The sequence below is a fragment of the Bubalus bubalis genome, chromosome 16 (genome assembly GCF_019923935.1).
Source record: "Bubalus bubalis isolate 160015118507 breed Murrah chromosome 16, NDDB_SH_1, whole genome shotgun sequence".
NCBI classification, from domain to species: Eukaryota; Metazoa; Chordata; class Mammalia; order Artiodactyla; family Bovidae; genus Bubalus; species Bubalus bubalis.
Window position 1 is genome coordinate 65180713 of NC_059172.1, and position 25415 is coordinate 65206127.

At 38.0% G+C, this 25415-nt stretch overlaps 2 protein-coding genes across 4 annotated transcripts in view; one reads left to right on the forward strand and one right to left on the reverse strand.

Annotated features, from left to right (window-relative positions):
• Positions 1-25415, forward strand: part of RDX (radixin) — a 107288-nt gene that overhangs the window by 21486 nt on the left and 60387 nt on the right. For all 3 annotated transcript variants that reach the window (XM_025266920.2, XM_006072578.3, XM_025266921.1), the window contains 7 exons: positions 2656-2739; positions 7223-7318; positions 7857-8131; positions 16499-16582; positions 16781-16927; positions 18059-18155; positions 18973-19136. In XM_025266920.2, the coding sequence (XP_025122705.1) occupies positions 2656-2739; positions 7223-7318; positions 7857-8131; positions 16499-16582; positions 16781-16927; positions 18059-18155; positions 18973-19136 (947 nt within the window). The remainder of the gene's footprint in view (positions 1-2655; positions 2740-7222; positions 7319-7856; positions 8132-16498; positions 16583-16780; positions 16928-18058; positions 18156-18972; positions 19137-25415) is intronic.
• On the reverse strand, positions 25119-25307 carry LOC102399842 (60S ribosomal protein L39-like). The gene has a single exon (XM_044929769.1). It carries the CDS (start codon positions 25269-25271, stop codon positions 25119-25121), a length of 153 nt encoding a protein of 50 aa, XP_044785704.1. The 5' UTR covers positions 25272-25307.

Genomic DNA, 25415 nt, shown 5'->3' on the forward strand with positions numbered 1-25415 from the left:
CAAATCTGATAACTACTAGTGAACATACAAAGCAGCAGCAATTCTTATTCACTGTTGGTGGGAGTGTAAATTGATGCTGTCATGTTAGAAGAAAATTCAGCATTACATTGTGAAGTTGAAGGTGTGTACTTGGTCACCCAGGGATTCTCCTGAGTTATACTTATAGAGGAACTCAGACACTTGTAGTAGGAGACATGTTCAAGAATGTTCACAGCAGTTTTGTTCTTAAAAACCAAAAAATTGGAAACAATTTAATGTCAATTGATAGGAAAATGATAAATGAATTACTCTCTAGTCACATAAAGATGAGTGAATTGCAACTACTAACAAAAACACCAATGAATCTTAGAAATATAACTGAAAAGGCAAATCATAGTTTAGCAAAATTTTTGTTTAAACCTTTTATTGAATTAGAATATATAAAAAAAAATAGAATATGCATATGCAAAAGAATATATATGCTGCTGATGCATTTTCATAAAGTAAATACATATTGTAATCATTGTCCACATCAAGGAAGACTTTATTAGCAAGTACTATACAATTTTAGAAAGATCCCCTGGAGAAGGAACAGACAACCTGCTCAAGTATTCTTACCTGAAAAATCCCATGGACAGAGGAGCCAGGCAGACCACATACAGTCCATGGGGTCACAAGAGTCAGACACGACTTAGCAACTGAACAACAACAAAACAGCTAAAAATCAAAAACTAAATAATATTTTACCATAGATACCTACATTTGTGATAGAACTATTGTTTTTTAAAAAAATTAAGAGGATCACAAACAGAAAATTTAGGTTAGTGCTTACTTGTGGGGATTGAAACCCATTCCAGTGTTCTTGCCTGGAGAATCCCATGGACAGAGAAGCCTGGTAGGCTGCAGTCCATGGGGTCACACAGAGTCGGACATGACTGAAGCGACTTGGCAGCAGCAGCAGTGGGGATTGGGGTTCCAGAAATTCACAAAGAAGAAATATACTGGTGACACTGCTTTGTCATTTCTAGTTTTAAAGTTGAATGGTAGATTTATGGGTAAAGGAAAACACTTTGGTAATTCAAAATGTTCTGATACCCAATGGGTGGGTTTTCCATACCAGTCAGTTCCCGAGTTCTCTGTGGATACCAGTTGTGTGTCCTGCAGTTTAATTTATTCTGATGCGCTACCCAGAGTTAACGCAAACCCCAGAGATAAGGGCCCAGACCACTAGACTGCTGAAGCTAATCACAGGTAATGCGTGTGACTGTCTCTCCTGACTAACTTGCCTAAGGTTTGGAGATTCCCGCAATCCCTTCTTCAGGTTCTGTAATATGCTATAACAGCTCACAGAACTCAGGGAAGCACTTTACTGCTGTTACTGACTGGTTAATGTAAAGGGAACTATAAAGAACATGGATGTAGAGGGTGAGGTCCAGAAGGATCCTGAGGGAAGTAGCTTCTTTCTGTCTTTGTGGAGTTTGCGATGCACCACCCTGTCAGCAAGTGGGTGCGTTCTGAACCCCTTTGTTTAGGGTTTTATGGAGTTCCATTTCATAGGCACGATTGATTAAATCATTGGACCTTGGAGATCAGCTCTCCTTCCTTCTCATTCACTCTCCTGGGTAGTTGGGATGGGTGGCTGAAAGGTTTACTCCTCTAATGGCATGATTGGTTTCTCTGGGTGCTGGCCCCCATTCTGAAGCTATTAGGGTCCATCTAGAGTCACCCATTAGCATAAACTCTGGTATGATTGAAAGGAGCTTGTTGTGAATAACAGAAAATCCTCTCACATCTATCACTCAGCGAATTTAAAGGATTTTAGGAGCTCTGCTGGGAACCAGGATAAAAACCAAATATCATTGTCTATATATGTTACATACATTTTATGTGTATTAATATTTCCTAAAAGATTATTATAAAGAAGGAGCTCTAAAAGGTATTTTTGATTGGAGAAAGTATTTCAGATAAAAGTACATGTGCAGAGGTACATGTGGTTTTTAGAATGAGTTAAAGATAAGGGGAAATAAGTCTGATTTAGAGTTCTAATAGTGTGAGTTAAAAGATAAGTTTTTACTATGCCATGGTGGATTCTAGGTGAAGATGCTATTCTGGAATAAAAATTACTTTGGTTAAGGCATGTTACATTTTTGGTGAGATATCTACCTAGGAAGTTATTTACACATAAAAATCAGAATTTGAAAAAGTCTAGCAAGTAAAAGGCAATAGATGAATGCTTTTTATAAAGTAAAGAATACATTTACAGTATAAATAAAACAATATTTGATTTTTGTGTCAAAAGAAATATGGACTAGTGAACATTCAAAGAATTTGGAGTTGTACATCAGTTAAATACCTGCCCTGCTTTTTAATATCTGTGTGTTCTTGGGCAAGTGACAGAGAGTTTTCTATATAAATGAATACTAATGTGGAAATGCACATATCTCCTGGTATTGTTGCAGATGCTAAATAAGAATGTGAAAAGCACCAGACCTGGCACCTAATGTATGTTAAGTATTCAATAAATCAAAAATAAAAATAAATCAAACTATCACTTTAATAAAGAAAATATTAGGTACATTGAGTTGTTTTTTAATTGCTTAAATATTTTCTCATGCCTGACATTATACTTAAGTATTTTCTTTTTTCTGCTGATTATACCTTTTGTTTTCATTGCAGATCAATGTAAGAGTAACAACGATGGATGCTGAGCTGGAATTTGCCATTCAGCCCAACACAACTGGCAAACAGCTTTTTGACCAGGTATCATTCACTACATGAAGTATGCAATTTTGACACCATAGTGTGCATGCTATTGCATACTTTTTCTGTTTTTCTATACCTTTACTTAAAATGCTACAATGTAGCATTTGAAATTTTTCACAGTACTTGTTCAGATATTTTGAACAACTGTAGGGATAGTCTTTCTCATTTCTAGATTTGAGAGATGGGACTTTTAAAAAATAATTATTAGCACGTGTTTATTAAACATCTGATATGAAAATCGTTGTAATGAGGACTAAAAGGAATTCAGTGATATTCTCCATAGTCCATGAGTGGAATAGGTGTTGATCCTAGACAGAGGATGTAAACGAGCAATGGGCTTGTGTACCCAATGCACAGAAAGTCAGACTCTTAACAGCGAGAGTTTGCAGTGGAATAAGGGTTTATTGTAAGGCACCAAGCAAGGGAGTGGGAGACAAGTCTCAGATCCAGTCCAACTTGGTCTTTGAGTTAGAGGTTTTTTACAGAAGGGAAAGAACAGAGAAGCTGGGGTTAATCATCATGTGATATTTCTGTGACATTTCTTAATTGTAGTTTTGGTTTGGTTAGTCAGGATATCTCTGGTTTTGTTACCTGAGGGTCTCTTAGCTTATCTCGCCCTGGAGAAGTAACCTGTGTGTTAATGATGATACATGATGATACAAGGGCAGTTTTACTACATTATTGGTATTAACAACAATGGCAGCAGTTTTGGCCATCTGACTCTGGTTGATTAGTGTTCAGTTAGCACAGGATTAAGGTCAGAGGGGACAAGAATGGGAGTAAAGTTGGATAGAGAGATTAATCATAAACTCGGCAGGGGAACTTGGGTTTCAAGGAGATGGCAGGAGCAAAGGCATAAACTATAAATAGGGCCCTGATAGCAGTTTGATGTCGTAGGCTCATAATATGCTAGCCTGGAGTTAGAACATGGATGTCATGTTAAAGAACTTGAACTATTGATTTTATCTTTTTTATTACTCTTGAGTGCACACTTGAGCCACCCTGGGGAGCTTTAAAGAGAAAAATAAAGCAGTGCCTGGAAACCACCTCTAGAGATTCTGTTTGATTGTCTAGGACCTACTCTAAACTATTAGTACTTTTATTGAGGCTCCCCAGGTAATGCTGTATATAATGATTTAAGTAGTCAAGTTGTATTGAGAAAAGGAGGAACGAGATTGGTGACTAGGGGTCAGGTGTTTAAGAAGTGAATTGATTGCAGAAAGGAGGAGGTAGCTTTTACATGAACTTTTACAAGAACTTTTACATGAACTTAGGATCAGGAGAGCAGTAGTCTGTGGTCATGCTAACTATTGACCTTAGAAAATGGGAGAGTTCCTGGTATTACAGCAGTGAATAACATACTAATTACCTCCTGATCCCGAGTAATGATGACATAAAAATTCAAAACTCCTGGGAAGTTGTTTCTTCCCTTGACTAGGTAATAAACTTAATCTACTAATTAGATAATTAATGAACTTGAACGGCCAGATAAAATCTTTTTGGAGATGAAAGGATTTTTTTTGTTGTGAGCAATTTTTTAAGGCAACATCGTAAGCAATTGCATGCAATTTACATTATAGATATTTTACTTTTGTGAACTCATACTTCTGTTGATTCTTCTAGGTCTCATGTTTGTAAGTACATAAGCTGTCTTGAATAAAAATGTGGAAGGAGTTAGCATTTACTGTACTCAGCAAATTGAAATGTTATTTATAGTGAGCAAAATGTTTTGTGTTAGTCAAAAACAAATTAGCACATGGGCCTTTTTGGTATTGGATAGTGAGAAATAAAATATTTGTTTTTTTTTTCTAAGCAGAATTGCTTTAGTTTATTTAGATATCAGGGAAAAGGAAACTACATGTTTTATGATGCAGTAATGTGTAGTTGTTGAAAAACGTGGGCCCTGGAACCACACTGCTAGAGGTGGAGTCCCAGATGTTGCTGTTTGACTTCATACAAATTACTTTCTTTGTCTCATTTTTCTCATTTATACAAATGAGGATGGTGGTAACATTATTCCTTCAGAGGGTTTTTGTCAGAATTAATTGAGACTTCATGTAAACTGTGTAGAACAGTGTTTGATACACACACACACACTTACACACACACACTTCATATTGTAAATGAAAAGATCTAAGTTAAAGAGCATTGCTATCTGTTACGGCCTTTCTCAGCAGTTACTTCTTGTAGTCCCTGTTCTGTATCTTGACAACTTGAGCCCAAATTCCAGATCCAAATCTGGTGTTACCTTGGGTGAAGTTGAGTATATGGGTGAGCTGGCTGTCAGGTCAAGGTCAGTAGGTTCAGGGTCAGACCAGCAGACCTAGGGGCAGGAGTTCTCTCAGATGAATCTACCTGTAGCAAACCCTCACTTCTGATTAGGATGTCAGCTTGAAGCCATCTGCCATGTGGAGGGGCTCTGGTTGAGTTTGTGAGGTCCTTTGGTTTGCTACCTGCTGACTTTCTTCACTGGCCTCCTCTTCCAGCTTCTGCATGTGAGACTATAATAGTACTACCCCCAGGAGTACTCAGCATCATCTGTTACAGTGCAAGAAAAAAATACTAAAATGTTTGTTTGTATTTTTATCTTTCTTTTAATTTTTTAGGATGCGCTTTCTGATATATTAATGTGATAGCATATGTATAACTTATAAATAAATATACATATGTTGTAGTTATGTGCCCAAGACTTTCAGAAATAGGGAAAGATGGAGCTTGTTAAAGGAATTTCCCAACTGTGCTCTCTTATTTTTCTGGTGTGTGTTGTGCCAGTCTGAATTTAAGAGGCTGTCCCTTGTGCTCCTCTGGCAGATCCCTTTTGTACTTAGCAGTGTTGTGACTCACAGAAAGCCTGGAGACAAAACTGAGGCTTGCTGCTTTGGTGCTGCTCTTGACATTTCTTGTTTTTGCCACTCTGAGCTGAAATGTTTTCTGTGGCTGTGGTGGGACAACCTGTCTTTTGCCAAAGTTAAATTATCTGGGATCTCCTTTGTCCACATTCAAGTTTTGGTTGTTTGGCATTGATCAGCTTTTGCTGTCACTGTGGATATTTATATACCATATCATTCAGACAATTCTCTCTCTCTTTTTTTTTTAAAGTGGTAACCTTTCCTTGCACAGCTAAATTTTTTTTTTCCACAGCTAAAATTTTTTTCTTATTTTTACTTTTTGTGTCATTTCAGTGAAATTTTTTCAAGAGGGAAAGTAAACTGAAGGGTTCCATTTACTATCTTGAAACCAAAAGCCTGGCATGTTTTTAGATTTTTATTTTAAAAGAAATATTTATTATTTGTTTTAAACCAAGAATGTTTACTAAAGAACTAATGTTGAATCTTTTTGTAAAGTCCTAATAAACTCTCACCTCCCTCATTTTAAATTCAGAGTTAAAAATATGATTTTGTTGGCATAATCCTGAGTGTGAGTTAATAATCCTAGCTTACCACTTTCAGTTCAGTTCAGTCGCTCAGTCGTGTCCGACTCTTTGCGACCCCATGAATCGCAGCACGCCAGGCCTCCCTGTCCATCACCAACTCCCGGAGTTCACTCAGACTCACGTATTCTTGAGTACCTACCACAAGCTAGTCATTCTTGGAAATGACATGAATATTAAGATGAATAAGGCAGTAATCTTTGTCCTTAGTTTTAAACAGCCAAGGAAGGTAAATAGACACTGTACTACTACTAATTAATTATGATAAAATAAGTGTTTAAGCAGCAGTATAAATAAAGTACTGTGGAGTTACTAAGGACCAAGTGATTAATTTTGTCTAGATGATAGGAAAGCTTCATTCACAGAAGCATGTTAGTTGAGCTGGGCCTTGAGGAATACATTATTTAACAGGTGGTAAAAGTACAGGAGAAAAGCAAAGAAAAATAAAAGTACAGAAGGAACATTCTAGGGAGGGGAAGAAGCATGAGCAAAGCTATAGAAGGGTAAAATTTATGGCATGTTCCAAGAATGGTTTCTTGCTCAGTGAGAGTAGAACATAGAATATATGATGCTGAGTGAAGGTAGGTAGGAATGGAGGTGAAAGCAGCAGCTGGATAGCCTGAGGCACGGCATTTACATGTCCTCAGAGAGTCTTATTACCAAATGATACTATTTGTTTGGGCTGCTTGATAGTATAGTTTGGGTTAGGGGCAGTGATAAATTGAAATAGGAAAGTGGGGTTAAGATAGCTCTGTATCTTTTCCCCAGATTCTTCTTTTTATCTGTTAGGGTCATGTTGGCAGATGAGAAGGAAAAGGGCATACAGAAGAGTGGATCAGATAAGATTGAAATGACATTATGAAATTTAATAAAACCTGAACTTAAATTTTTAGGAATATTCCTTTAATTAGTATGTTAAATTTAGGAAAGATCTTTACTGTAGCAAAGGAATAAACCTATAATTTCCATGTGGTTTTGTTCTTCCTTTGAAGTATAGTGCCTTCTGATTACAATGTGAGTGCTGAACTGAAATAAACTTTTTTTTTTAAGGTGGTGAAAACAGTTGGTTTGCGTGAGGTCTGGTTTTTTGGGCTGCAGTACGTGGACAGCAAGGGCTATTCTACATGGCTTAAACTAAATAAGAAGGTAAAGTGTTATGATAACATGTCTAGCTAATAATTAAGTTGCTTTGAAGTTAATTTTGATCATGTTAAATCAGTCAGACTGAGCCAGAAAAACTCAGAGTCTAACTGATTTTAAACCTCTTTTTATAGTTATCTCTGTGAATCGTTAGAAGTGTCATGTCTTTTAATTTACTAAGGTACCATCACCATATCATCATCATCTTCAAAAAAAGAAATGTTCATTTTTTTCCTATTTGAAAACTCAGCAGTAAGAAATACTATAAGGTATTGCTAAGTACTTTGATCTTAATTTAAACATCTTCAGGATAAGTTGCTCTGGAGAAATTTCAATTAGGTTATTAATTAGGATCTATGAGTTATCAGTCACATTCATAAGCATGGCATCTTTTTCTCACATTTATTACAGGTTTAAAATCTTACTAGATTTAGAATCTTATGTTTTATATCCTATTTTGTACCAAAAGAGAATATTATGTGACTATGGTCAGTTATTGTGAACCTAAGATTTTTATTGACTATACTTGAAATTACTATTACAGGTGACACAGCAAGATGTTAAAAAAGAGAATCCTTTGCAATTCAAATTTAGAGCTAAATTCTTTCCTGAAGATGTTTCTGAGGAGTTAATTCAAGAAATAACCCAGAGACTTTTTTTCTTGCAAGTTAAAGAAGCTATATTAAATGATGAGATATATTGTCCACCAGAAACTGCAGTTCTTTTGGCTTCCTATGCTGTCCAAGCCAAGTATGGAGATTATAATAAAGAGATTCATAAACCAGGCTACCTGGCTAATGATAGGCTCCTCCCCCAGCGGTAAGTGAAGCATGCTTTTACACTATAGTCTCTGAAAAATCATGTTTTAGAAGTTTGTAAATGGTTGTGTTTTTTATTTTTTTATATTTTTAAGTTGCCAGTTGGGTTAGAGTATACTTTTTAAAAGTTATGACCCAGAAGCTACATAGATTTATGTACTCTGTAATTACTTAAACATTTTGTCTCTTCTCATTCTCACAGATAAGCAGTAAGTAGAGGCAGTGATAATTTGGGCTTGAGGAGGCATGACTGTTGCTGCTTATTAGTAAAAATTCTCATGCAGGTAGACCGTTGCTTAATAAATGTTTTTGAAAATAATAAGTTCCAGGCTACATTTCCTCCATAGAATTAAAATTAAATTTCTGACATTCCAAAAGACTTTTTAAACTTGGTTATTGGACTCTTAGTCTACTGCTCTGTTCTCATCTGCAGCATACTACTGTCTGTTCTGAACTCAGGTCTGTTCCCCAGATGCAGGAAAGCCAATCTACTGACATGTTTGTGGTGAAGGAAAGTACACCATTTATTGCAGGGTACCAAACAAGGGAGTGAGAGACAAGTCTCAGATCCACTCCCACCTGATCTTTGAGTTAGGTGCTTATTAAAGGGAAAGAACAAAGAGGCTAGAATTAATCATTGTTTTGTGACAGCTTGGGAGTCAGAAGTCTGTGGTTTAAGATTCTCTGGCTAGGTGGCTCGTGACTTGGGGGTCTGCCAAGTAACCTGAGTTTGTACATTAATGCTGATATCTATAACAGCAATTTTAGTATAGTAACGTTAATAGTGATACTGACAACAGCAGCTTTAGTCATCTGGCTGTTGGTTGATTAGCGTTCAGTTAGCACAGGATTGAAGTCAGAGGGGACATGGAAAGGCAAAAAAGTTTTGCATGTAGAGATTAATAAAAAACTCAGTAAGAGAATTTGGTTTAGGCAGACTTGGTTTCAGTATAACAGTTATTTCACAGCAGCATGCTACAGGAAAGCATCATTAGCAGGCCTTGATTTTAAATGCTGATTCTACCCTTTGCTAATTATGTGGCCTCAGGTATATAACCTACAGTCTCTGAGCCTTAATGTCTCACTCTGCACAGTGAGGGTAACAGTTTTGCTCTGTCAGCCTTATGTTTATAATTACAGTTCATGAACTGTGTGCTTTACAGTTTTAATTGTAAAGTGTGATACAACTGTTAGTTGGTAGTAGTATTTATAAAATTTAGAAATTACATCAAATATTACTTTTAAACATTTCAGTTCTTAATGGTAGTAGTATACATGACCCTGATATTAGAATGTAGATAGGGATTTTTCTTTAGAATCCAGAGAAATTATTAATATTTGCACAGATTCCTGATTTTTAAAATTTCTATTTAAAGGCAAAACTGCATATTATTAACCTAAAATTGAAGTTCTCTATCACTTCCTCATAATATTTAAGCTCTTAAGTGTAATTTATTTTTTGTAGGTACTAAATGTGAAGAAATCAAAACTACTTTATGTCTACTTTTATTATTAAATTCCTTTGGTTGTAGCATTAACAATTTTGGTTAGTAAATTATATTCTGTTGCCGTATGCTTTATAGGTACCATTAAGTACAGTAGGTTTAGTAATTGATCACTAAATGTTATGTACTGTTCTGCTCTTTAATATTATAACAGTAATAGTTATAATAGTATATAGTATTCACTGAAAGAATCAGGAGTATGAGATACTTGTTAGTCTGTTTATAATTATTGGTCCAACCCAAAATTCAGTGTCTCAGATTTTTTAAGCATTGAATTGAGTAATTGATTACTAGTGTAGTAGAATGGTGATGGCACCCCACTCCAGTACTCTTGCCTGGAAAATCCCATGGACGGAGGAGCCTGGTGGGCTGCAGTCCATGGGGTCGCTGAGGGTTGGACACGACTGAGCGACTTCACTTTCACTTTTCACTTTCATGCATTGGAGAAAGAAATGGCAACCCACTCCAGTGTTCTTGCCTGGAGAATCCCAGGGACGGGGGAGCCTGGTGGGCTGCCGTCTGTGGGGTCGCACAGAGTCGGACACAACTGAAGTGACTTAGCAGCAGCAGCAGCAGAATTGCATTTCAGATGCGTTGGGTTTTTTTTTGTTTTTTTTTTTTAATTTAAAAAATTATTTTTTTTTTTAAACTTTCTGTTTTGTATCAGAGTATAGCTGGTTAACAACATAGTGATAGTTTCAAGTGAACAAAGAAGGGACTCAACCATACATATACATGTATCCATTCTCCCCAAACTCCCCTCCCATCCAGGCTGCCATGCTACATTGAGCAGAGATCCATGTACTATACAGTAGGTTCTTGTTGGTTATCCACTTAAATGTAACAGTGTATACATGTCCATCCCAAACTCCCTAACTATCCCTTCCTCCCAGCAACCATAAGTTTGTTCTCTAGGTCTGTGAGACCTAGAGAAACCCAATCTATTTAGGAAGAAGAAAGATAGCACGTGCTGCTCAAGATTTGGTTTTTAACTTTGAAGGTCCAGTCAGGTGTCCTTCAAGTTGTTAGTCTCAGGAGGATTCATTCAGGTTATCTAAGTTTAAAAGAAATCCATAATGTCAGAATATTAAGCTTTTAGTTTAGAATGGAGTAGATACTCTTAGTCATTGATTTTATTCCATGTATGAAAGTGAAAGTTGCTCGGTCCTGTCTGACTCTTTGCGACCCCATGGACTGTCCATGTAATTCTCCAGGCCAGAATACTGGAGTGGGTATCCTATCCCTTCTCCAGCAGATCTTCCTGACCTAGGGATCAAACCGGGGTCTCCTGCATTTTAGGGGGATTTTTACCAACTGAGCTGTGAGGGAAGCCAGATTTCATGTATAGTATATAACACACTTTTATCACTTAAATGCCTGGGGGAAAATTAGTAATCAGGTTATTTGGTGAACCTAAATCAAATACCTAAATTTAATGATTTTGATGGATATTTATAATCCTTGTATTGAAAAACCCAGATAAACAATCTGGTCTCCCACAGTACAGTTTAGCAGTCTGCTGATAGGAATAGTCAGCCCCACAAGATACTATCCCTCTCTTTTGAAAAGAGCTAGATATGCATGTTTTTCTGTACCAGGTTTCTGACTTGGGTATCTGGGTGGTTTGCAATAGCTTTTCAAGGTGAGAAGGAACCCATTTCATAGAAGGAAAATGTCAGTTTTGAACCTATTGACATCTCCAGTGTAAGAGCAGTTTTAGTAGAGCATCGGTGGTTGAAGCCAAATTGTGGTAGAGTGGGGGCAGTGATGTGAGGTGTAGCAATAAAGGACAGTAAATACAAACAGTTCCCGAAAGAAATTTGGCTGTGATAAAGAAAAAAACTAAGAGGAGGGAAGCATGGGTTTAAAGTGTTCTTTAAAAGATGGAAAATTATTAATTCCTTTATTCACTCTACAAATTTTTGCCTCTTCTGTTTTGGCACTGGGCATAATTGGTGAGGAACATGGATGTGATTGTTGCGTGCTTCATGCAAATAAGTATACTGTTGTGCCTCTCTATTTTGTGCTTTGTTTTATTGTGTACTGTAGGTACTGTGTTTTTAACAAATTGAAGGTTTGTGGCAGCTGGCATCAAGTAAGTCTGTTAGCGCTATTTTTTTTTAACAGCTTTAGCTCACTTCATGGATCTCTATCAGGTTGAGGCTTCTTGCAATATTTCAAACCCTCCAGTAGCAAAATGATTATGACATTCTGAAGGCTCAGATGGTGGTTACCTTTTTTTTTTTTTTCAACAATAAAGTATTTTTAAATTTTAGTATATACATTGTTTCTATGGAGAGAATGCTGTTGCACACTTAGTATAGTACAACCATAACCTCTGTATGCACTAGAAAACTGAAAATTTTGTGTAACTTGCTTTGTTGAGGTGGTCTGAAAATGAACCGAAAATATCTCTGAGATGTGCATGTATCTGGTAATATAGATAGGCAGGGATGATAAATGATAAAGTGAGAAAATATTTCCTAAGAAAATAGACAAATAAGTCATTTAAAGGGATTTCCAGGCGGCGCGATAGTAAAGAATATCCACCTGCCAATGCAGAAGACACAAGAGACGTGGGTTGCACCCCTGGGTCAGAAAGATTCCCTGGAGAAGGAAATGGCAACCCACTCCTGTTTTCTTGCCTGGGAAATCCCATGGACAGAGGAGCCTGGGGGGCTACAGTCATGGGATCGCAGACTGGGATATGTCTTAGCGTGTGTGCATGCACATACATGCACAAGTCATTTAAAGGCACATGGGCACATGTATGTGCACGCACATACATATACACATGTGCACGTGTATGTGCACACACATACATGCACAAGTCGTTTAAATCAAATAGATTTAAAGCCAAGGTGAAACATTAACCTTATCATGAAGAAAAGACTCCTTTTTTTCTGGACAGAAGATTTAGCTTCCCCACCCACCCCTCAGTAATTGTTTTTTTTTTTTCCTTTAATTTTTTTTTCAAGTTTTTTATTTTTATTTTTGGCTGTACTGAGTCTTCGTTACTGTGCACAGGCTTTCTCTAGCTGTGGCACGTGGGGGCTACCCTCTAGTTGTGGTGTCTGGGTTTCTTATCGAGGTGGCTTCCCTTGTTGCAGAGGACAGGCTCTAGGGCATGTGGACTCAGTAGTTGCAGGCTGTAGAGTCATTTAGAGTCAGTTTTTTGGCAGGGGTGAGATTTAATAATCACTTTATTCCATGCACTAGGGACTCTGGAAGGGACTGGGGCTGGGCTGAGAGCAGAGAAGGTACAATCCTAGAGGAAGGAGGGCAGCGAGAAGGACAGAAACCAGGGAAATATGTATTATATAGATGCTCTAATTTTATAGACCATATCTCACCTGCATGTGACCACTACCCTCCCCAGCACCTCTTCACCCGGATGCTGGGTCACCCTCGGGCTAGAGTCTCTTCCCCAGTCCCCACCCACCCCCCAAAGCTCAGGGCCAAGGTCTCCAGAAAGCTCATGGTGGGGCCCTGGGGCCCTGTCTTATCTTTGAGGCCTGAGGCGCCGGCGGCAGCAGTCTGGTAAGGGGACCTGGTGCTCCGGAATGCCCGGCTCTGGGGGCAGGGTCCAGCCCACACGCAGTATGGGCCGGGCTGAGGAGGCCTTAGTGCACCGGGCACGGTGGTGAGCGCTGGACCAGGCGCTGGGGGTGCCGAGTCCAGCAGGAGGCACGGCGCTTGGGGCCTTGACCAATGAGTTTCGGCCAGGGCGGCCTGGGGCGCAGAGAACTCTGCAGCACAGGGGAGAGCTGGGTGCTGGTGGCCTATGGCCAGGCTGGCGATGTGCGCGAAGGCCCCCGGGCAAAGCAGGCACTTGGCGGAATCCGGACAAGTGGCCCCTGACTAGCGCCTCAGCTTCCTGGACTGGGGACAGGGAACCCTGAGGGCTCTACCTGGCTTCCACTGCCTCAGATAGCCCACAGCGAGCTGCACTAGGGCTCAGTAGTTGTGGCCCACCGGCTTAGTTGCCTCACAGCATGTAGGATCTTCTCCGCCCAAGAATCAAACCTGTGTCCCCTGCTTTGACAGGTGGATTCTTAACCACTGGACAGTGAGGGAAGTTCTCTTTTTTTTTAATTTTTATTTTATATTGGGATATTGAATTTACAGTGTGTTACTTTCAGTGTACAGCAGAGTGGTTCAGTTATACATAATATATGTCTATCCTTTTCCATATTCTTTTCCAAAGTGGGAATTTTTAGATACCTGCAAACCAGTCATGCAGATTAATAATACATTATATAGAATGGAAATGAAGGAGATTTGAGATGCTTAATATAAAAAGCCAGAACATAAATCTTCAGATCAGTTCAGTCGCTCAGTCGTGTCCGACTTTTTGCGACCCCATGAATCACATCATGCCAGGCCTCCCTGTCCATCACCAAGTCCCAGAGTTCACTCAAACTCATGTCCATCGAGTCGGTGGTGCCATCCAGCCATCTCTTCCTCCGTCGTCCCCTTCTCCTCTTGCGCCCAATCCCTCCCAGCATCAGGGTCTTTTCCAGTGAGTCAACTCTTCGCATGAGGTGGCCAAAGTATTGGGAGTTTCCGCTTCAGCATCAGTCCTGCCAGTGAACACCCAGGACTGATCTCCTTTAGGATGGACTGGTTAGATCTCTTTGCAGTCCAAGGGACTCTCAAGAGTCTTCTCCAACACCACAGTTCAAAAGCATCAATTCTTCGGCGCTTAGCTTTCTTCACAGTCCAAAAACAATACCCAGTTGTGGATGTGACTGGTGATAGAAGCAAGGTCTGATACTATAAAGAGCAATATTGCATAGAAACTGGAATGTCAGGTCCATGAATCAAGGCAAATTGGAAGTGGTCAAACAGGAGATGGCAAGAGTAAATGTCGACATTCTAGGAATCAGCAAACTAAAATGGACTGGAATGGGTGAATTTAACTCAGATGACCCTTATATCTACTACTGTGGGCAGGAATCCCTTAGAAGAAATGGAGTAGCCATCATGGTCAACAAAAGAGTCCGAAATGCAGTACTTGGATGCAATCTCAAAAACGACAGAATGATCTCTGTTTGTTTCCAGGGCAAACCATTCAGTATCACAGTAATCCAAGCCTATGCCCCAACCAGTAAAGCTGAAGAAGCTGAAGTTGAATGGTTCTATGAAGACCTACAAGACCTTTTAGAACTAATACCCAAAAAAAGATGTCCTTTTCATTATAGGGGACTGGAATACAAAAGTAGGAAGTCAAGAAACACCTGGAGTAACAGGCAAATTTGGCCTTGGAGTACAGAATGAAGCAGGGCAAAAAGGCTAGTAGAGTTTTGCCAAGAGAACGCACTGGTCATAGCAAACACCCTCTTCCAACAACACGAGATGACTCTACACATGGACATCACCAGATGGTCAACACCAAAATCAGATTGATTATATTCTTTGAAGCCAAAGATGGAGAAGCTCTATACAGTCGACAAAAACAAGACCGGGAGCTGACTGTGGCTCAGATCACGAACTTCTTATTGCCAAATTCAGACTTAAATTGAAGAAAGTGGGGAAAACCACTAGACCATTCAGGTATGACCTAAATCAAATCCCTTATGATTATACAGTGGAAGTGAGAAATAGATTTAAGGGGCTAGATCTCATAGAGTGCCGGATGAACTATGGACGGAGGTTCATGACATTGTACGGGAGGCAGGGATCAAGACCATCCCCATGGAAAAGAAATGCAAAAAAGCAAAATGGCTGTCTGAGGAGGCCTTACAAATAGTTGTGAAAAGAAGAGAAGTGAAAAGCAAAGGAGAAAAGGAAAGACATAAGCATCTGAATGCAGAGTTCCAAAGAATAGCAAGGAGAAATAAGAAAGCCTTCGTCAGCGATCAATGCAAAGAAATAGAGGAAAACAACAGAATGGGAAAGACTAGAGATCTCTTCAAGAAAACTAGAGATACCAAGGGAACATAAACCTTAGTGGCATTCAATTTAATTAACTTGTGCATTCAGATTTCGTTAACATTGTCATTTCTGCAGTTGGCTGCATTGCATTGCATTACATTGCCCTGGCTTGCCTCTTGATGAGCACAGAGGGCAGATGGCAAGAGAGTATTAAGAAAAATATGAAAATTTAAGTGCTGTAAAGAAGTGTTGGATTTAAGTGTTGAAAATAAAAATGTTTATGTTTGCTTACATTTGTAGAAGAAACACTGAAATGATACAAAAGAAACTAATAAGTTACTTGAAGCTTGGGGGTGGGTGGTGGAAAAAAATGCCTTTTCACTTGTAAACTTACTTAAAAGTATACCTGTAGAAAATATAAAAATTAAATTTAGCAGCAAAGAAAGTAAATACATAGAAGCAAAGAAGAATTCTGATTTTTGATCTGTTCCTCTCAGATCTTATTATTCATGAGAAAGTTACTTTCCCTGTTTTTGGTGCAATATTTTATTCATTGCAAACATTTGAATTCCCATAAACTATCCATGTAACTATTTCTAAAACTTAATGTAAAAGAATTTTAGGGTCGTAGAGTCTTTTTATTTTGAGTTAATTGTAGGTTCACACACAGTTGTAATAAAAAATGGTAACGAGGTCTGGGTCCTGTGTATCCTCTGAGCCTTCCCTGATGGTAACCATCTTGCATGACTTCAGTACAGTGTCACAGCTAGGATGTTGGCATTGATGCCATCCACTGACCTCATTCAGGTTTCCTCAGTGTTCACGCAGTCATTTGTGTATATGTATGTATGTATTTGTGCAGTTTTACATGTGTATAGCTTTGTATGACTACCACAGTTAAGGAACTGAATAATTCTAGACTTTTTAAAAACGTATTGATTTTGAATCTAAGGGACATTTTTATAGATTTTTTTCTTTCCTTACAGTGTTTTGGAGCAACACAAGCTGACAAAAGAACAGTGGGAAGAAAGAATACAGAATTGGCATGAAGAACATAGAGGAATGCTAAGGTATTGAGTGGTTATTTTCTTGGTGTTTTTCCTCAAATTAAGGTTTTTTTTAATAACACTTTTTATTATATCAGATTATCCCTCAAAGGTTATTAGACTTATATGAATATATGTAAAGCACTAAACTTTAATCCAAAATGTTTTGTAATTTGTTTGATCTTATTTTTATATATGTTAAAATCAGCTTTATTTCAACAGGGAAGATTCTATGATGGAGTACTTGAAGATTGCACAGGATCTAGAAATGTATGGAGTCAACTATTTTGAAATAAAAAATAAGAAAGGAACTGAATTGTGGCTAGGTGTTGATGCTTTGGGTCTGAATATTTATGAACATGATGACAAGTAAGTAAATTAGTTGAATAGTGAATTAGTCTTTATTCAGCAGTCTGTATGGCTTTAATCTTATGTGTAAAGTTCTCTTGGGGCCTGATTACTCTTAACTGCTGCTCCCTTGCCCCCAAATTAAAAGATTAACTAATGTCAGATAGGTTCTCAGATAACATACCTGTTTTCTCAACATCTTGTAGTTTCAGAGTTCTATTTCTCAAGAAGTATGGTTATCAAATAGAGTGATTTCACTTCTATTTGAAATATGCTTCCTGATGTCTTGTGAGTTATATCTGGTAACTTAAAATTTATTCTCTCATAGATGAAAAGTGATTACTTAAATGTTTTGCCTGGCCTGTAGGTTGAAATTGAAATTAACATGCATAATCAGCGGCAGTGAGACAATGAATTATAGGTGTATAATTTACTGTATCTTATAGCACTTTTTGTTTGAACATTTATAAGAATTATTTTGAATATTTTTAGACATCAATAAAGTAGAATATTGCTGTATCATGCATAGTGAACAGTGGCATTTTATTTTGAAATCGACCAGGAATGTATAACATGTCAGGCTCTTAGAGCACTTTTAAGTAATGATAGCTACAGTTATTTTACACCTTCCTTTTATTTACCATGTCACATGAGCATCTAACTCTATGCCAGTAATGCTTTTTTCTAAGATGTTTCTTTTTATTTTGGCTTCAGAACTTTATTTTCATTATTTGCAAGTATCTAATAAAGTACACATTCCTAAGCAAATACAAATTCCAAAAGAGAGTGTTTTACTGATTTTACTCTCCTATTTTTCCATATATTACAAAGCAAGTTAAAATGCTATGTTATTCAGAAGAGAAAATTTTGAAAGTTTTGAATGAAAAGCAAAAATGACCTGAAAAGTAAATTCTGCGGATGAAATCTTTTTTTTTCTTCCTTTAAAAATTTTGAAAGAGTTTCCGTTAGAGTACCTGTTAGAGGTGTGACTACAGATAAAGATAGGGAATGTGAAAGAGGGGTGAGCTCAAGATGGGAGGGAATGGGATTAGGGATTCTGGACAGTGGGGACTTTGAACTTAACTGGAATAGGTCAGTTTCTTTTTATAATGAGAATATATTCATCTTAAAGGGTGCTTTTGTTTTTTTAAGGTTAACACCTAAAATTGGTTTTCCTTGGAGTGAAATCAGAAATATTTCATTTAATGACAAAAAATTTGTTATAAAGCCGATTGACAAAAAGGCACCTGTAAGTAAAATTTTTTTATTTTTATGTATTAACTCTTTAAATTTCTGCCATTTTGCTATGCTAACACTTGAAGAATGACAATAATAATAATAATAGATATTATTGTGTATTCATTGAATTGCTTCTGAGAAGTAGCCCTTTTCAAAGTTTTATTTTAACTGAGATTTAACTACAGATAGACAATATTTATTAGGAGATGGTTGGAAACAATCACCATTCCTATTTAAAAAAAGCATGTTTGTGGCTAGAATTAGTGGAGGTAACCTCCTCTACATTAACTTGCTTAGAGAGTATTGCATAATGAACTTTGGATTTTTGTAACTCAAAGCCTTGAACGTAAGAAATCTTTATATTTAAATAGTTTTTTTAATTGCTGTAGTGTCAGGTATACTCTAGTATTTTAGCTCAGTTATTGAAAACACAAAGATACGGAGAAAATTTCTAGGTTAAAAAGATTAACAGACTTGAAAAAAGGTCAAATTTTGAGATTAATGGCAAAGGCAAAACAAACAGAAAATCTTCCTCTGAGGTGAAGAAATTGATGTTCATAGTTTCTTTGGAGAAGAAAAAAGAATAAATGTCATTTAATACATTGAGAAGATAAGAATGTTAGCTTCTCCCCAAAACCAGTAGGAAACAAAAGGGTGAGGAACCACTTTTGTGAAAGTATGGCATAAGGAGTAAAGAAATTCCATGATTTCTAAACTATATAGAATATGACATTAGAATTCATAGGAAAGGTTGAAATTTTGTAGAGATTATTGTGGGAAGAACTATCCTTCATGAAGATTTTAAATTCAGGCTCCTTTATGTTTAGGATTTTGTTTTTTATGCACCTCGTTTGAGAATCAATAAGCGGATTTTGGCCTTATGCATGGGAAACCATGAACTGTACATGCGAAGAAGGAAGCCTGACACTATTGAAGTACAACAGATGAAGGCCCAGGCTAGAGAGGAGAAACATCAGAAGCAGTTGGAAAGGTATGGAGTTTATGGCCTTTCTTTTTCTTAATTTTTGACTGCTGGGTCTTGCAGCACATGGGCACTTCTCTTCTTTTGTTGTGGGACATGGGCTCTAGAGCACCCAGGCTCAGTAGTTGGGGTGCATGGGCTTCTCTAGTTGCAGCACGTGGGCCTGGCTGTCCCAAGGTACGTAGAACCCCAGTTCCCCAGCCAAGTGTCAAACCTGCATCCTGTGCTTTGGAAAGTGGATTCTTAACCACTGGGCCACCAGGCAAGTCCCTAGCCTTTCATTTTTAATTGATAGCAGTAGGTTATCTAAAATTTAAGAATCCTCATCAGTTTCTATAGTATACTCTAAATTTACATTTTTACATTATATTCATTTAATACCATGATATATGGTTGACCAAAAAGTTTGTCCAGGTTTTTCCAGAAGGTGTTATGTATTAAAATTGAATGACAGCATGTGTTATCATTGTCCTCTTTTAAAGTGAGTGTGTATAATTTTCAAGTTAGAAATCTTTGATAGATATTTCTGAGAAAATAGCTTTTTGAGACTTCACAGATATGCTTTTCCTGTATTGTGCTTCCTTTTTACTGACAGACTTTGGTGTGGACATAGTATGAAAATTTCAAGTTTGTTTTGCTTGTGACTTATGTGTCTTCATTTTTCAGGGTAGGAATATGCTGAATATTTTCTTCGAAACGGTGTCAGTGACGTGACATGAATAGTCACTATTCAGAGTTTCGTAACTCTAGCACTCCCTGCCAGTGACACTGATCTTTTTAACCAGGGTTCACTTAGACTTTAGAAAAAGATGTTAAATATATTAAATTAAGACTTCTGAAACATAAAAGTATTGAATAAGTTCCTCATTTACCTTGGAACCACATTACTGGCTCCAGCACTCATAATTCCCAAATCTGATTCTTTACTAATTTAGACTTGATGCTTTATTTGAAAAAATTTAGAGACCAAATTCGGAGAAGGCAATGGCACCCCACTCCAGTACTCTTGCCTGGAAAATCCATGGACAGAGGAGCCTGGTAGGCTGTAGTCCATGGGGTCGCTAAGAGTCGGGAACGATTGAGCGGCTTCACTTTCACTTTCCACTTTCATGCATTGGAGAAGGAAATGGCAGCCCACTCCAGTGTTTTTGCCTGGAGAATCCCAGGTATGGGAAGCCTGGTGGGTTGCTGTCTCTGGGGTCGCACAGAGTCGGACACGACTGAAGCGACTTAGCAGCAGCAGCAGCAGCAGAGACCAAATTAAAGTTAACATTTATTGAGGAAATCATTGTAGAATAACACAATAATCTTAAGAGTAGAGTAGGTCCTAAAGAAAACAAAATTGAGGACCCCTAACCATATACATAAAAACATTGTGTTGGAAATAACATGATTTGAATCCAGTAATTAAATCAGCCCTCTGCCAGAAATAGTTTTGCTACCTATATTTTTAGTCATTGTATTAGATACATTTTTTTTTCTTAAATGTTCTGTGTAATTCAGATATTTTATTAATTTACATTGTTTAACTCAGGTTGTCTGCCTTAGAGAAGTTAGTTCGGTTCAATTGCTCAGTCATGTTGGACTCTTTGCAACCCCTTGGACTGAAGCACACCAGGCCTCCCTGTCCATCACCAACTCCCGGAGTTTACTCAAACTCATGTCCATAGAGTCGGTGATGCCATCCAGTCATCTCATCCTCTTTCGTCCCCTTCTCCTCCTGCCTTCAGTCTTTACCAGCATCCAGGTCTTTTCAGATGAGTCAGTTCTTCGCATCAGGTGGCAGAAGTATTGGAGTTTCAGCATCAGCCCTTTCAATGAATATTCAGGACTGATTTCCTTTAGGATGGACTGGTTGGATCACCTTGCAGTCCAAAGGACTCTGAAGAGTCTTTTCCAATACCACAGTTCAAAAACATCAATTCTTTACTGCTCAGCTTTCTTTACTGTCCAACTCACACATCCATACGTGACTACTGGAAAAACCATAGCCTTGACTAGACAGACCTTTGTTGGCAAAGTAATGTCTCTGCTTTTTAATATGCTGTCTAGGTTGGTCATAACTTTTCTTCCAAAGAGCAAGTATCTTTTAATTTCATGGCTGCAGTCACCATCTGCAGTGATTTTGGAGCCCCCCAAAATAAAGTCTGTCACTGTTTCCCAGTCTATTCACCATGAAGTGATGGGACCAGATGCCATGATCTTAGTTTTCTGAATGTTGAGTTTTAAGCCAACTTTTTCAGTCTCCTCTTTCACTTTCATCAAGAGGCTTTTTAGTTCCTCTTCACTTTCTGCCATAAGGGTGATGTCATCTGCATATCTGAGGTTATTGATATTTCTCCCTGCAAATTTGAATGCAGCTTGTGCTTCCTCCAGCCCAGCGTTTCTCATGATGTACTCTGCATATAAGTTAAATAAGCAGAGTGACAGTATACAGCCTTGACGTAATCCTTTTCCTATTTGGAATCAGTCTGTTGTTCATGTCCATTTCTAACTGTTGCTTCCTGACCTGCATACAGATTTTTCAAGAGAAGTTAACTGCTTCATAAAACATGTTTTAAACAGGCATGAAACTGTCCTGTAATTCCTGACCCCACCATTAAAGATGCTAAGTTGGAATGTTACTTTGAGCTCTGTCATTTTTTACTGCTCTTATGTGGCTTAGGATTACATTGTAGTTCTTGATTTACTTTTCATTGAAGGATAATTACAATATTGTGTTGGTTTCTGCCATACATCAACATGAATCAGCCATAGGTATACATATGTCCCCTCCTTCTTGAACCTCCTTCCCAACTCCCACTCCATCCTACCCCTCTAGCTTTCAACTAGCCCCAGTTTTAGTTCCCTGAGTTATATAGCAAATTCCCCGACTGGCTGGCTATTTTGCGTATGTTAATGTGTGTTTCTGTTTTGTGCTTCTCTCCATTCATCCCACCCTCTCCTTATATTCATCTCACCCTCTTATATTCATCTCCTTCATCTTCTTATATTCATCTCACCCTCTCCTTCCACCCACTGTGTCCATAAGTCTGTGTTTACATCTCCATTGCTACTGGGCAAATAGGTTCATTAGAACCATCTTTCTAGGTTCAATATATGCCTTAACATAGGATATTTGTTCTTCTCTTCTGACTTACTTCACTCTGTGTAATAGGCTCTAGATTTATTCACCCCATTAGCACTGACTCAAATGCATCCTTTTTATGGCTGAGTAATATTCCATTGTGTATATGTACCAGAGCTTCTTCATCCATTCATGGACATCTAGGTTGCTTCCATGTCTTAGCTATTATAAATAGTGCTTCAGTGAATATCAGGGTACATGTGTCTTTTCAGTTACAGTTTTCTCAGGGTATATGCCTAGTGGTGGGATTGTTGGGTCATATGGTAGTTTTAGTCCTAGGTTTTTAGGGAATCTCCTTACTGTCTTCCATAGTGGCTGCGTCAGTTTACATTCCACCTAACAGTGCACCAACATGTCATGTCCCTTTTCTCCACACCTTCTTCAGCTCTTATTGTTTGAAGATTTTTTTTGATAATGGCCATTCTGACGGGTGTAAGGGGATACTGTAGTTTTCATTTGCATTTCTTTAATAATGAGTGGCTGACTTTATTTTTCTGGGCTCCAAAATCACTGGAGATGTTGTTGCAGCAATGAAATTAAAAGACGCTTACTGCTTGAAAGGAAAGTTATGACCAACCTAGATAGCACATTAAAAAGCGGACATTACTTTGCCAACAAAGGTCCATCTAGTCAAGGCTATGGTTTTTCCAGTGGTCATGTATGGATGTGAGAGTTGGACTGTGAAGAAAGCTGAGTGCCAAAGAATTGATGCTTTTAAACTGTGGTGTTGGAGAAGACTCTTGAGAGTCCCTTGGACTGCAAGGAGATCCCACCAGTCCATCCTAAAGGAGATCAGTCCTGGGTGTTCATTGGAGTGACTGATGTTGAAGCTGAAACTGCAATACTTTGGCCACCTGATGCGGAGAGCTGACTCATTGGAAAAGACCCTGATGCTGGGAGGGACTAGGGGCAGGAGGAGAAGGGGACGACAGGATGAGATGGTTGGATGGCATCACCGACACAATGGACATGGGTTTAGGTGGATTTTGGAAGTTAGATGGACAGGGAGACCTGGCGGCTGCAGTTCATGGGGTCACAAAGAGTCGGACACGACTGAGCGACTGAACTGAACTGAACTGAACGATGAGTGATCTTGAGCATCTTTTCGTGTGTTTATTAGCTATCTGTATATTTTCCTTGGAGAACTGTTTAGGTCTTTTGCCCACTGTTGGACTGAGTTATTTGCTTTTCTATTATTGAGTTGCATAAGCTGCTTATGTATTTTTGAAATTAATCCTTTGTCAGTTGTTTCATTTGCTATGTTTTCTCCCATTCTGAGGGTTGTCTTTTCACCTTGTTTATAGTTTCTTTTGCTGTGCAAAGCTTTTAAGTTTAATTAGATCTTACTTGTTTGTTTTTGTTGTTCTTTCTATTACTCTAGGAGGAGACTCATACAGGATCTTCCTGTGATTTATATAATAAAGTGTTCTGTCTATGCTTTCCTCTTAACAGTTTTACAGCTTCTGGTCTTACATTTAGGTCTTCAGTCCGGTTTGAGCTAATCTTTGTATATCATGTTAGAAAGTGTTCTAGTTCTGTTCTTTCACATGTAGCTGTCCAGTTTTCCTAGCAGCACTTATTGGAGAGACTGTCTTTGCCTCAGTGAATATTCTTGCCTCCTATGTCAAAGATAAGGGTTTATTGCTGGCCTTTCTGTCTTGTTTCATTGGTGTATATTTCTGTTTTTGTGCCAGTACCATACTTTCTTGATGATTGTAGCTTTGTAGTATACTCTGAAGTCAGGAACATTAATTTCCTCCAGCTCCATTTTTCTTTCTCAAGATTGCTTTGGCTGTTTGGGGTCTTTTGTGTTTCCATACGAATTGTGAGATTTTTTTGTTGTAGTTCTGTGAAAAATGCCATTGGTGATTTGATAGGGTTCACATTGAATCTGTAGATTGCATTTGATAGTTTAGTCATTTTCACAATATTGATTCTTCTAGTGCAGGAAAGTGGAATATCTCTCCATCTGTTTATGTTGACTTTGTTTTCTTTCATCAGTGTCTTATAGTTTTCTATGTATAGCTCTGTTTCCTTAGGTTGATTTATTCCTATGTATTGTGTTCTTTTTGTTGCAGTGATAAATGGGATTGATTCTTTAATTTCTCTTTCTGACTTTTTGTTGTTAATGTATAGAAATGCAAGTAGTTTTTGTGTATTGATTTGGTATCCTGTGATTAGCTCTAGTAATTTTCTGATGGTATTTTTAGGGTTTTCTATGTATAGTAGTATCATGTCATCTGCAAACAGTGAGAGTTTTACTGTTTCTTTCCAGTCTGGATTCTTTTTGTTTTCTTTAACTCTCTGATTGTCATAGCTAGGACTTCGAAATTATGTTGAATAATAGTTGCGAGAATGGGCACCCTTGTCTTATTTCTGATATTAGAGGGGATGCTTTCAGCTTTTCACCACTGAGAATAATGTTTGCTGTGGGTTTATCATTTATGGCCTTTATTATGTTGAGGTAGGTTCCTTCCATGCCCATTTTTTTAAAGAGTTTTATCATAAATGGGTTCTTAATTTTTTTTCAAAAGCTTTTCTGCATCTATTGAGAAGATCTTATGGTTTTTATCTCTCAGTTTGTTAATGTGGTGTATCACATTGATTGATTTGCGTATACTGAAGAATCCTTGCATCCCTGGGATCATGGTGTGTGATCTTTTTTTCTTTTCCCCCAAATAAGTTTCACATATTTATTACTGAGCCTCATAGACTGCTAGCAAGGAAACAAGAAACATTAGGAGCCAAGCATTCCATTTCTCCCATAAGTTTAGACAGTTGTGATGTTCCAACTGTGATTTGGCTGGTTAATATGCAGATGGTCTTAACACACAGCATGTGTTCCACTTTATATGTGACACTTCTTATAGACCCAGCTTGGTTCTTCTCCAGTGTCTTCTCTTGGAATTGTCCCTGACCTTACTAGTTTTTGTTCGAATCCATTGAGGAATGGGACAATTCTGCTTTTGTGTCTTGGCCAGGAATTGCTTGACCCTGAGAGTCTTGTGAGATGACATTGTGAGAAGCAAACTCAACCACACATAGGATGGTGGAGAAAAGAAAAGCCCATGTGTGATGTTTATAATGTGTTGTTGAATTGTTTGCTAGAAGTTTCTTGAGGATTTCTGCATCTGTGTTCATCAGTGATATTGGCCTGTAAT

Coding starts and splice junctions, on each gene's coding strand:
- LOC102399842 (XM_044929769.1), bottom strand. CDS start 25,271: ATGTCATCTCACAAGACTCTCAGGGTCAAGCAATTCCTGGCCAAGACA.